The sequence below is a fragment of the Malaclemys terrapin genome, chromosome 4 (genome assembly GCF_027887155.1).
Source record: "Malaclemys terrapin pileata isolate rMalTer1 chromosome 4, rMalTer1.hap1, whole genome shotgun sequence".
Taxonomy (NCBI): Eukaryota; Metazoa; Chordata; order Testudines; family Emydidae; genus Malaclemys; species Malaclemys terrapin.
This window is the reverse complement of record NC_071508.1, coordinates 105067596-105081647: the sequence shown is the minus strand read 5'-3', so window position 1 is coordinate 105081647 and position 14052 is coordinate 105067596. Positions and strand designations below refer to the sequence as shown.

Sequence of the window (14052 nt, the reverse complement as noted above, 5' to 3'; positions counted from 1 at the left end):
TATTAGTAATAAATCTAAGGAAGTTACAGATACACACACTATGATTTTTTTTAATAGGATTTCTCACTTGGAGGTGACAGTTAAGTCTTTGGGCATAAATAGTCAGATTTCTTTATAGGTTCTAATAAGTGCTATTCCTATGATGCCCCAGTCCACAGAAGTCAGTGGATGCTCAGCACCTGTGGATTTAGATGCCTCACTTTAGGTATCCAAAGTGGAAGGGGGAGACAGTGTAAAAGAATGAATTAGCCTCTTGCTCTCAGTCCACCAGACCACACTGCTTTTCTCCTGCTATTGAGTTGATTTTCTTTGGGACCAGAGGTCACTGGCTGCTCAGTGAAGGAGCTGACACTTTAGGCAGCTGGCTTGTAGTAAGCTTGCAGCAATGCAACCATTAGCGATAGTCTCAGCAGCACTAACTTAAAAAGGAAAAGTGCTTTAAACTTTATTAAGCCACAGAAAGCCAAGATCCTTTGAGGGGCTACGAAGACTCATGGAAAGTCAATGAAAATTGAAGGTGAATTAAGAGTTTTATCTGCTCTGACCAAACTTGCAGTAGGCAAATGATGGTGATTGTGGATGTCATAATTAGTTCATGAAGAATCTACCTCCTTACTAAATAAAGCTATGAAGATACTTTTACAACACTGAACAATGATCACTGATGGACACTGACACTATTCTTGGAAGATATTTTTTTAAAATATTCTATACATCTTTAATGTGTATATATTTATACGTAGACTTGGAAGGATTCAATTTTTAATCAGTAAAGGTTGGTAAACATCAATTTCACCATACACACACAAACAGCCAAAAATATTCCATTGATAATAATCGAATTTTACAGCTAGGCAAAGTAAGAAAAATGCTACTTGAAATCTTATTAGAGTTTTATTTAAGGATACTTACTTTGTATATTTTGGCATATGATGTTGACAATTTGTGTTTTAATGGGTATAAACTTTAACTTTTTGAATCTCCATAATTGTCTGATGCCCCCATAATTTCCTGCAACTGATTTTTTTTAAATCGATAATCTAAAAAATACTTACAAATAAACATCCATATTATCCATTGGAATTTAAAAAAAAAAAAATCAAATTCTGCCAACCTTAGCTACAGACCTAAGGTTTATTTTTCTGTGGAAATATTTACCAAATGAACAGCTTGAGCTGGGGCCAAGGAAACTATTATTGTAGTTACCTGTAGTTACTGTAACCATTATCTATTACCATGTGCATTGTTAATAAGTTAGAGGTCTGAACTTCATAAGAATGTCAAGAAAATATGTGTACATACTTGTTTGCTGTCTGATGCTGCTGTAGTACAACATGTTAAAATTTAGTTACAAAATCACATCTTTCCACACCAAATATATCACACTGAGCAAGACTATACAAACACAATGAAAAGCCAAAGGCTTTACATGTTGAGCAACTTTGTAAAAATATATTTTTGGACCATAATGTAGGCAGCCATTGTGTTCCCCAGCACTCTGCTTCTCCATTTTATCCTTTTCCAGATGTTATTTTTAAAAAGGTTTGTCGTCACATCATTTAGAGTTGCAAAGAACGGAGGTCAGTCACAACACTGACAAAGAGGCCAATTACTTCCTCTGAAATGTTATGTGAATGTTAGTGTTTCTAAAAGTGTGGGGCTAACAAAAACAGCAGGTTCAGCTTCTAAATTTAACTCTGCCAGTGTACCTTAATCCCAAAACACAGAACCTTGTGCTGATTTGTACTATAGAGTTGCTCATGAGTTCCTGGTATATTTATTTTTGAAGAGCATGAATCATTTGATTTGAATCAAACATATACAAAACTACGGACATTGCAAATAGGGTAGGAGAAAATCCAAACTGGATCAAATTTTGTCCACATAGATCCTGTCCGGCCAAGCACTTAAGCAGTACTTCCAGCACGCAGTAATGCAATTGAAGTTAATGGAAATGCTCTCATGCACTTGGTTAAATGCTTAGCTGGAATGTGCCCTTCTTATGCAAAGAAAAAGAAACAGTACATAAATACATTACATAAGCTATAGCGTGATGTTCAGTATTGTTACATTTTTTCTTCTCCAACATGCTTCCACAAGAACATTATTATGTTTATTACCATGCTTGGCTGCAAATCATAGTCCCAATTAAGTTTTTTACAATACATTGAGTTGTCCAGTTAACTAAACACTGAACTGAATAGCTCTGAATGAAATTATAGTTCATAATGGTTCTGTTGCTTCAGATTATGTAGCCTTACCAATTTTCACAAGTTTTCCATGAAGATGCACATGACACAAAGAGGGATAGCTCAGTGGTTTGAGCATTGGCCTGCTAAACCCAGGGTTGTGAGTTTAATCCTTGAGGGGGCCACTTAGGGATCTGGGGCAAAATCAGTACTTGGTCCTACTAGTGAAGGCAGGGGGCTGGACTCAATGACCTTTCAAGGTCCCTTCCAGTTCTAGGAGATAGGATATCTCCATTAAAACAAACAAACAAACAAAAAAACCACACATGACTGGGGTGGGGCAGCTGCCCCACAGGGGGAGAAGGAGTTAAAAGCAGCACCATTGAGGCTGCACAGAACCCACTGATCAGGAAAGGGCTTATAGAGCCCACCATTAGGGGGAAGGCTTGCTGGAGTAGCCAATCAGGGCCAGCGAGGGCTATATGTAAAGGACTGCTCAGCAGAGCAAAGGGGGAGTCTCTCCCTGGAAGGCAAGGGAGGATGACTGGCTGCCTGAAGAAGTGCCATAGGTAAGCAGGGGCAGCAAAATGCAAGGGTGAGCTGCTGGCTGACCACTGCCAGGCTGGGGCCTTGCTACAAGGGATGAGAGGGTGCTTGGGCTATGCGGGAGATGGCCCAGGGAAAATAGGCAGCAGGTTGAAGGAGGACAGAAGGTGGCTGCTGGCTAAAGGTCCTGGGTCGGGACCCAGAGTAGCAGGTGGGCCTGGGTCCCTCCTCCTTGCACCTCACTTGCTAATGAGGAGAGTGGCTGGTATCCTGGCTGCTGAGGCAAGTGGTGGAACTAAGGACTGCTGGCCCCCTGGAATAGGGGGAGATACCGGAGTGGGGGCACAGCTGGAGGACTATGCCCAGAAGAGAACGCTGCTGTCTGGGGAGTGACGCAGGTCCAAAGAGTGGAGACAGCCGTGACGGCAGGCGTGACACCACTAACTGAAGGGGGACTAGAAGGGCTGAAAGCTAAATCCCAGGACAGCTGGCAGGAGGTGCCACAGTGGTGAGTCACGTCCCCCTTACATGCTATCAATTGTGTTATTATTATTATTATTAAATTACTGATTAAGTGCTTGCAAAGTTCTGCACAAGGACAGTTTCTATACCAAGGAGTTTACACACTGGACTTAAAATTTGATTTTGCTGTGGGAAAAACCAATTTTGGGGGTTTCTTGACCAGCTCTATTTAAGAATTATTTCCAAAGAAAATATATACCCAGTTACGTATACATTATACAGACAGCACAGTTGTCAGAAGCATCATCAGGAGATTGGAAGAGAACATTCCAGATTATCACGAGTTTTTTGTCTTGAATAGGGTTGGATTAGGGAGGGATGACAGCTCTGGGGAGCCATGTTGTAGCCTCTTAATTTCTGGAGAGAATTATTTATTAAACACTGGTGTGTGTATGCGTAGGGAGGTTGTAGGTGGGTAGGACATGGAGGTTACATGCCAGGATAATTTCAGGAGGACTGCCAGGTCAGGCTGCTGCTATCCTCTAGTCTACCAGGGTTCTTTGGGGATGGTAGCATGCTCAGCCCACCACATATACAGAGCAAGTATACAGTCTACTCTTGACTGGAACTATGAAGCTCAGAAGCACATGCATGGCTACTAGCCTATTGTGCTCTGTGTATTTTTTGAGGAGGGGAGGTGCAGGCCCACTACCTCCTCTGGAAGATGCCTGGAGATAACAGGGTGACAAATAGACCTGGCCACCTCCTGGAAGAGGCAGTAAGGAAGCAGCCAGTTTGCATCTTCTGAAGACTCTGGAGCATAGGAGTTAGGGAAGATGCCTGGTCAGGGTGAAGCAGGATCCAATTTTCACTTTCAAATACTGTAAGCAAAAACTGATATTTATGATGTTATGGATCGAGCTGGACACAAAAGCTTGAAGATAAATTCTGATCTGGTGTTCTAAATCAGAATGCCCCCAGATGGTCTATAACACATTTGGATATTCCACAGTAAATAGCTTACAACACTGCGTTATTAGTAATGTCAGATGTAAGGTAGGATTTCAAAACCTAGTCAGCATTAGCCTAATTTTGACTTCAGTGGGAGCAAACATAGAAATCATATGGACTCCAACAGAAGTAGAATTATGCCAATGCTTTAAAAAAATTCTTCCTCATAGTGCTTTGTACTCTGAAGGACACTTGAATCTCCTGCTGTGTGGTCACGAAAGTGGATGGTGTGCCCGTTTCTCAGGCCTGCCACAGTGCATGGGGTGCAGGGAGTGATTATTCCATAATTGTTAGGAATAGTCACAAACTTTCTACCATGATTACATTTTCAAGGCAATTTTCATAGTAAAATTGGCTGAAGATTTTTATTTTTTTAAAATAAAGTCTGAATCTAGCCTTTATAGTTACATAACCCCAAAAGACATGGGTCTGGAACGGGGTGATGACGCCCTGGCCAAGTACTTCACATACCCCATAGCCCCATTTCATCTGTGACTATAGGCCAGGAGTGGCCAACCTGTGGCTCCGGAGCCACATGTGGCTCTTCAGAAGTTAATATGCGGCTCCTTGTATAGGCACCGACTCTGGGGCTGGAATTACAGGCGCAAACTTTCCAATATGCCAGGGGGGTGCTCACTGCTCAACCTCTGGCTCTGCTACAGGCCCTTCCCCCACTCCACCCATTCCTGCCCCCTTCCCTGAGCCTGCTGTGCCCTCACTCCTTCCCCCTCCTCCCCCCCAGAGCCTCCTGCATGCCATGAAACAGCTGATCCGGAGATGCGGGGAGGGAGGCGCTGATCAGCGGGACTGCCGGTGGGTGGGAGGCGCGGGGGGTGGAGGGGGGGAGAAGAAGCTCATGGGGGGCTGCTGATGTATTACTGTTGCTCTTTGGCAATGTACATTGGTAAACTCTGGCTCCTTCCCAGGCTCAGGTTTGCCACCCCTGCTCTAGGCCTATGAAACCCTTCAAAAGGAACCTGGTTCTTAAATCAAAGAAAAACCATAATATATGGAAGAACAGGAGTACTTGTGGCACCTTAGAGACTAACAAATTTATTAGAGCATAAGCTTTCGTGGACTACAGCCCACTTCTTCGGATGCATAACCTGTCATAATATATGGTAATACAACTAGCATTACTAACATTGCTCAGTATATGCAACCTTAAACTACACCGCACTTCAGTGATTGACTACATACTAAATGAACCTGCTCAGTACTGGAGATTACTGCTCCACCTCTGGATATGTTTTTTGTAGTAGTTTCACATATCTCCTTTAAAATAAATCTACTTGCCACCACTCAACAACATAAAGATCCACATTTTCAAACATCCTCCCATTTGTACACCCCATTGTATCTGCACACACTCATCATGAGAGTTACGTGTCCAACTGTTTATTTATTTTCTATGGGGAAACTGAGGCGCAGAGGCTGGAATTTTTAGAAGGGCTCAACTCCCACTTCAGTGGCCAAATTTCTTAAAGAGCTCAGGATATTGAATGCTGTGCTTTTTCGAAAATGCTGAGTTCTTAACCAAAAAAACACCTCTCACATCTACCTCTCTGCTCCAGACATGTCTCCTTCTGTGCAAACTAAGGCCTTGACCTGTATCTCTGACATCTCGTGGATACCCAGTCATCACCTCAAGCTATCATGGCTAAAATACAGCTCTTGATCTCCCCCACTTCTCAAGCCAACCCTGCAACCTCCTTTCTTGATCACTCTGGACAACACCAAGATCCTGCCTGTCATCCAGACAGTAATCTGGGCATCATTATTGACTTGGACTTCCATCTCTCACCTAACATCCAAGCTATGTCTAAATCTTGCCAACAACTCTAAAATAAGGCCTTTGCTATACATACACACAGCTAAAAACCTCTTGTCCAGGCTCTCATCATCTCAGGTCTTGATTACTGCAATATCCTTTTCCCTGGCCTTGACAAAAGCAGTCTTGCATTAGATAAATTTTCCCAGCCCATCACTTTGACCACATTACCCACCCCTCTTCTTGAATCCCTCCACTGGCCCCTCTTTCTGTATTACATCAAACATAAGACACTTCTCTTTGCTTTCAAGGCTGTCCATGGCCTATCCCCGCTCTACCAGTTGTCTTTCATTCACTATCGACATGTTGACTCCTAATTGCTATCAGCCCACAATGCCAGCCTCCATTGACCCTCGTTAACTTACCAAAAATGCACATTCATGCTTTCTCCCATGCCGCACCTCACACTGAGATGAGCTTCCTGTAAATATCTCCAAAGGTACCTCATTGTTGTCCTTCAACTCCCTCCTCCAAACTCTTTTTCCATGATTCCTACAAAAAACTTGACCACTGGTCAAGGCTGAGACCACTGCCTCGCCTTCTGACTAATATTGTTTCCTTGTACTCCCCCATCTGTATCCATTCGTTCTCTCCTGTTTGATAGTTTGAGTGTAAACTCTTTGTTGCTGGAATTCTCTTTGTTCTGTGTTTGTACAGCGCCTAGCATAATGGGGTCCTGGTCTAGGTCTCTGGATCCTAGGTGCTACAATAATACAAATAATAACTTTTCTCCCAACTGTTTGTTGTTAGATGGTAGATATCAGACATTAACAAAAATAAACAAAATAAAAAAATCAAGTCTGAATAAAAGTGACTTGTTGCTTCCTTGGCATCTATGATATCAGAATCTGATTAGTCTTACAGTTGAGCATAGTTTTCAAGGAAAACAAGCTATACAACACCTGAATTTCTAATATTTAAAAACACACACACACACACCACCTACCTTTTCCTGGCCTTCTTAATACATAAAAGTAGTAAAAAAAGGAATGCAATCTTTCTTTCCCTTTTGTAAGATACGTTTAAGGTCATCTATATAATGTATACATAGCTTTGTATATGGGAATCATTACAGCAGGAGTTCTCACTTTTTTTTTTTTTAAATAGTATGGACCTCATATTAATAAAGAGATTGTCTCATGGAACATGTTGCCTCCACACTGGTGATTGTATGGAACACCCCTCTTGCTGATCACGTACGATCCCGGTGACAAATATAGCAACTACTTAGATGGAAAGTAATAAGATACCTAATGAATTTTTGCCATTCTTTTGCATTTAGAAAGGTGAAGAACTAACAACATGTCACCATCCCACTCTGAGGGTATACCATTGGTCCACAGACTACAATTTGGGAACATTTACTTTAAGGAATAAGAAGAACAGGAGTACTTGTGGCACCTTAGAGACTAACAAATATATTAGAGCATAAGCTTTCGTGGACTACAGCCCACTTCTTTCGGATGCATATAGAATGGAACATATATTGAGGAGATATATATACACACATACAGAGAGCATAAACAGGTGGGAGTTGTCTTACCAACTCTGAGAGGCCAATTAATTAAGTTTTTCTGTTGTAATATAGCCAACCGCAGGTCTGTCACTGAATGACCAGGCAGGTTAAAGTGTTCTCCCACTGGTTTTTGAGTATTTTGATTCCTGATGTCAGATTTTGTCCTCACCCACAACTATTTCACATTTGGGGACAATATATACCTTCAAGTCAGCGGCACTGCTATGGGTACCCGCATGGCCCCACAATATGCCAACATTTTTATGGCTGACTTAGAACAACGCTTCCTTAGCTCTCGTCCCCTAACGCCCCTACTCTACTTGCGCTACATTGATGACATCTTCATCATCTGGACCCATGGAAAAGAAGCCCTTGAGGAATTTCACCATGATTTCAATAATTTCCATCCCACCATCAACCTCAGCCTAGATCAATCCACACAAGCGGTCCATTTCCTGGACACTACTGTGCTAATAAGCGATGGTCACATAAATACCACCCTATACCGGAAACCTACTGACCGCTACACTTACCTACATGCCTCCAGCTTCCATCCAGGACACACCACACGATCCATTGTCTACAGCCAAGCTCTAAGATATAACCGCATTTGCTCCAATCCCTCGGATAGAGACAAGCACCTACAAGATCTCTATCAAGCATTCTTAAAACTACAATACCCACCTGCTGAAGTGAAAAAACAGATTGACAGAGCCAGACGAGTACCCAGAAGTCACCTTCTACAAGACAGGCCCAACAAAGAAAATAACAGACCACCACTAGCTGTCACCTTCAGCCCCCAACTAAAACCTCTCCAGCGCATCATCAGAGATCTACAACCTATCCTGAAAGATGATCCTTTACTCTCACAGATCTTGGGAGACAGACCTGTCCTCGCTTACAGACAACCCCCCAACCTAAAGCAAATACTCACCAGCAACCACACATCACTGAACAAAACCACTAACCCAGGAACCTATCCTTGTAACAAACCCCGATGCCAACTCTGTCCACATATCTATTCAAGTGACATCATCATAGGACCTAATCACATCAGCCATACCATCAGGGGCTCGTTCACCTGCACATCTACCAATGTGATATATGCCATCATGTGCCAGCAATGCCCCTCTGCCATGTACATTGGCCAAACCGGACAGTCTCTACGCAAAAGAATTAATGGACACAAATCTGACATCAGGAATCAAAATACTCAAAAACCAGTGGGAGAACACTTTAACCTGTCTGGTCATTCAGTGACAGACCTGCGGGTGGCTATATTACAACAGAAAAACTTCAAAAACAGACTCCAACAAGAGACTGCTGAGCTAGAATTGATATGCAAACTAGACACAATCAACTCCGGTTTGAATAAGGACTGGGAATGGCTGAGCCATTACAAACATTGAATCTATCTCCCCTTGTAAGTATTCTCACACTTCTTATCAAACTGTCTGTACTGGGCTAGCTTGATTATCACTTCAAAAGTTTTTTTTTTTCTCTTAATTAATTGGCCTCTCAGAGTTGGTAAGACAACTCCCACCTGTTTATGCTCTCTGTATGTGTGTATATATATCTCCTCAATATATGTTCCATTCTATATGCATCCGAAGAAGTGGGCTGTAGTCCACGAAAGCTTATACTCTAATATATTTGTTAGTCTCTAAGGTGCCACAAGTACTCCTGTTCTTCTTATTGCGGATACAGACTAACACGGCTGCTACTCTGAAACCTGTCATTATTTAAGGAATAATACATTTTGCGGGGTAGAGAGAGAGAGATTTTCTATACAAGAGCATCCCACTTTTAAGCCACAGTTTGAACTTTACCCCTTTCCTCATTCAATTCAAAACAACTCTGGCTGAGGCAGCTGGGCTTCTCCTAAGACTATTCACAAGGGCCACTGCAGTGAGTTGTGAGGCACTCTACCTCTTCAGGGGCTAAGCATGTTTCCTTTTCAGTGATGCCTACGTTTGCTTGCCTGAGATGCCAGAGGCAAAAAATGAAGACCAGTTCCCTCTGTGGTGTTAGTGCTGTGCTCTGCATTAACCACAGAGGCAATGGACTAGAGCCATGGTATAATTTTTTCAAGGTTTCCTAACGTCCTAGTCTTATACTAAACGTGTACTGAAAACCATAATGCAGAGTGAGTGCCAAAGAATCCTAGGTTTGCATAATGTATTATCACAGGCCTCAGAATGCAGAACTCTGAAGACAGCTCAGTCTGAAGAGATAACGTTCGTTTGCTATTTTTGGAAGTTGTTTTGTGTCTTCAAAGACATGCTTAATCTGCTGCGGCAGACCAAGCCATGCACACAAGCACTTCCATCCATACAGAATGCTCTCTTATACTTTACCCTGTATTTCTTTAAAATATCTTAAAAATTGACTGCTGAAATTTAAAACTAACAATGTGACACACTGTAAATGATTTATTTAAAGAAGACCTATTATAGAATTGTTTTTGTATGTCCATGTATGTAAATGCAATTTTGTTCTCAAAAATAAACTTGTTGTTTTACTGGTTGTGCTGCTTATAAATCTGATCATTACATATTCCTTACCAAGGCCCAGAACCTGCAAAGTTTTACACATGCCTAATATGACGCACATGAATAGTCCCATTTCAAATCAAACATGGATGTAAGTTTCTGCAGGACCGGGGGCCAGGACTTCAGAACCACGATAGAAGTGGTCACTGGGGGCACTACATGAGATAGAATGCATGCTGGTACACAATCTTGAGAGTTTTAGGGCCTGATTCAAGGCCCATTGAAGTCACTAGGAATCTTTTCATTAACTCCAGTGGGCTTTGGGACCAGTCCTCAGTTAGTGCTAGGTTAGGTACCCATATAGTTTGGACATGTTGAATACATCTGATAGGTTTATTGCGTTAAATAAAGAATCTATAAATATACTGAGTGCTACACACCTTCCATTTCCCCTAGAAAAGGATGTTGGGTTTTTTTGGAGAGGAGTTGTCACATGCAATTGGGCAATTTTTGACGCTCTTTCCTCAGCACATGCCAGTAGCTGACTGTAGGGGGTTTCTTATATTTATAAAGTTGAAATGTGGCTGGTATGAAATATGAATTGTATCTTACCTTTAGCTGCACTAGATGTACATCCACATGTTTGCTGTCTGAGTCCTGCTGGACGGAGTAGGTCAGATCCCTGACTCTTTCAGATGTCATCCGGAGCCATGTTTCAATTTCAGGCAGATGGAGAACAATCTTCCAATCTGCCCCTGTGTGGAGTGGGGGAGGCTTTTCATACTGTTGGTCAGAATCAAGCTCCTTCATTGCATCTTCTTCACCATCTTGCTCTACAGTGGGAGTCATGTTTATGATCATGGGGGATGCATCAGTAGCCAGGGGATCCAGTTCTTGTGACCTCATGGGGCTAAATGCAACATCCATGGCTAAAATGGGAAAATCTAAATCATAATTCTTTCCAAAACAGCTGCAAAGACAAAAAGAAAGGAAGAAGATTACAGTTACAGGACAAAATCTTAGATTAAAGTATTCATAAGATAAGAAATAAGCTTGATCACTAGAGATAAAATATACCATGGCATTCTGAGTGGCTTCTTCACTATACACATCCTCTCTCATTAACATCTTCAGGAATAAACTGAATTATTAGTTACTATTTTACCTATGGAGTTTAACCTCCTTAATTGGGAAGAATAGCAATTGTCACATTTCCTTATTTCTAGAAAATCAGCACTCTAAAAATCAATTTTTGATTTTCATACTGGAGGGAACTTTACTGTATTTATATTAAAGTAGAATACATCAAAATTAAGATATTGTGAATAATCCCTTGCAATTCTTGTTTGTTGTCAAAGTATTGTATATTTGGGTTTAAATTAAAGGTTCCACTCTCATAGCTCAGTTCTTCCACCTAATTAATCCAGGGAGAAAGTGAATGGTGAGTTTTTGGTATCACAGTCTTCTCCATGGATACAAACTCTGATGTTATCAAAACTGGATTAATGTAGCATCAAGTAGAAGGCAAAGGTAGATTGTGACAGATGAGGTTATTCATAAATCACAGTTACCCAGAGCATCAGGAAGATACATTGAAAAATGGCAAAATATATTGGTACTTATCTCATGTTAACCACATGTGGGAGTCCCTCTTTAAACGGTTAAGCACAGGAAACATTGAATCCTTTTATAGCAAATTTCCTTCTGGCTTGACTATGGAACAGTTTCACTGGGGTTACACTGTGTATCTTTTTGTATTTTTAAAGGAAAATACAGTTTCACTGAAAATTTTCTTTTAAAGCATTTTTGCTTTGATCTTACTCTTTTATTTTCAAAGAAAAGTGGATGCTGCAGTAAAGCATTATACAAGAAAATACGAGCCAGGATGTCAGCAGGAGGCCCTGCATAAAGCAAAATACCTTAGCATTCTGAAAATCTTCATTAGTTGTGTGATTCCTGAACTTCTTCAAAATTAGATCCGAATCTTATGAGATAGCTTTAATACAGTGCCATGGTAGAGGTGGTTCTAATACAAAGCATTGTCCCCTCCGCAAAACATTTATGGTGTTCTGCAGCACAACAAAGCCACATTCAATATATTTTTATAAAACAGTTTAACGAGATTGGTTGTATCTGGAGATGTCTCGCAGCCATTTTGTCTATCCATCGGATGCTACAGGGCTTAAAACTACTTTTTTGTAACTCTTTCTTGCTTTATAGAAATTATAGAAGTAGTCACTAGCTGCAGGATAATGGGGCTCAATGCCACAGTGCTTACTTGGGCAATATTCCAGTTTCTCCAGCTGGAATTTTTCCTGAGTGAGGACTGCAGTTCAGCGCATAGGTCTTCAGTTTAGAAAGGAAGAACAGGAGTACTTGTGGCACCTTAGAGACTAACAAATTTGTTAGTCTCTAAGGTGCCACAAGTACTCCTGTTCTTCTTTTTGCGGATACAGACTAACACGGCTGTTACTCTGAAACCTGTCATTAGTTTAGAAAGGGTAAGCAGTTTTACCACGCTTCAAACACTGAATTGTGATGTTTGAGTATTTAATGTGGAGCTCCCGGCATCAAGACATTCCCATGACATGCAGACGGAGTACCAAAGTACCATCTATAACAATCGTCCAGTCCATTTCCTCTACAACCCTAATGATGTGGTAGAGTTTTGGTAGGCAGTCAGGCCAGAAAACATAACATCTATGCTATTTTGCTTCTATCTCCCACTCTACCACTATTTTACTAAGCCACATTCTGTGTAATCATCAGCCATGCATACATCTGAATTTGCAGCTGCCTCTAGCTTTGTAAATGTTTAATTAGGTTGATTTTAAAACAGATGATAAAATCAGGGAGAGAGAGAGAACCAAAAGAAGATTCTCAGAGCTCTGAGTTACAGTACAACTTTTAATTCAAATTCCCTTTCACCCATTCAGAAATTAAATCATACGTATTTTAGCAGCATTGCAGCAAGATTGTATGAAAATAGTTACAAATATATCCTCAAAATGCTGATTACTTTTCAAATCCATCTCTGTTCTTTACACAATTTTCAGATTAAACATTCAAAGTGCATTTTGTTAGACAAATCTTTCCATTTGTAAAGTTCTAACTCTAATGTATACTGTATCAGAATAGACTGTTTTTAATAGACAACACAACTTTGTTATTTTAAGCACTCTCTCAATGTTATTTCCTCCTGACCAGTGAAATTTTGATGGTGCCTACAGTATCCATTTCTCTAAGTTTACCATTACCAAATAAGCATGCCTTCTAGCCAAATTAGTTACTCCTCCTTCATTAAATGATGCAGGTGCACAGGAAATTCAGCACAGGCCTAATGGCTGTTCCACATACAACTAGTTCTCCATGCAGACTCTGGAAGGCTTTTTATTAATTATTATTATTATTGTGGTTCATCTCCAGTAACGGCACTAGAGCAACAATCAAAAAATTAAAGCATGATTCCACTGAAGCAAACAAAAGCTAAACCATGCTGCATGCAGAGTGCACCTCCAGCTGCAGGGAGAGAGTTTGTAATCAGCAGCCTTTAGGAACTCACTGACCTGCTTTTTGTCCCCATACACTTGACCCTGCAGTCTGGTTTCTCCAGCATTATAGCAGACAGCACCATTATTCTAGTGGTGTTAAAGTCCATCAAATCCTTTTCTTTCCACAAATTTTTACAAGTACATATTTTACAGATTTCTTACAAACATAACACATACCATGGATTCTCATTAACAAGGCCTGGGGATGCTCTCTCTTTCTAAAAGCTCACAATGCTTGAAAGGAGACACTGTTGCAGACAGAAATTACTGAAGCTGAACACTAGTACACGTGATTCATTATATTGTTTCTTGGCAGATCAAAATGCATCACAATCCATCTATACAGCCACAAAAGAAAGCTGAAAGGATCTCTTACTCTCTCTCAGAGAATTGGCATCAAAATAATGTACTCACTGCACTGTTATCCTTAATATCAATCTAGGACCAGTAAACT

The 14052-nt window shown here is 40.9% G+C and overlaps 1 protein-coding gene across 1 annotated transcript in view; it reads right to left on the bottom strand.

Moving 5' to 3' along the window:
• AKAP6 (A-kinase anchoring protein 6) overlaps positions 1-13790 on the bottom strand; it is a 303477-nt gene extending 289687 nt beyond the window's left edge. The window contains exons 1-2 of the mRNA XM_054028181.1: positions 13776-13790; positions 10660-11017 (exon numbers count right to left, since the gene is read on the bottom strand). Of these exons, the coding sequence (XP_053884156.1) occupies positions 10660-10974 (315 nt within the window). The 5' untranslated portion in view covers positions 10975-11017; positions 13776-13790. The remainder of the gene's footprint in view (positions 1-10659; positions 11018-13775) is intronic.
• Positions 13791-14052: the final 262 nt, after the last annotated feature.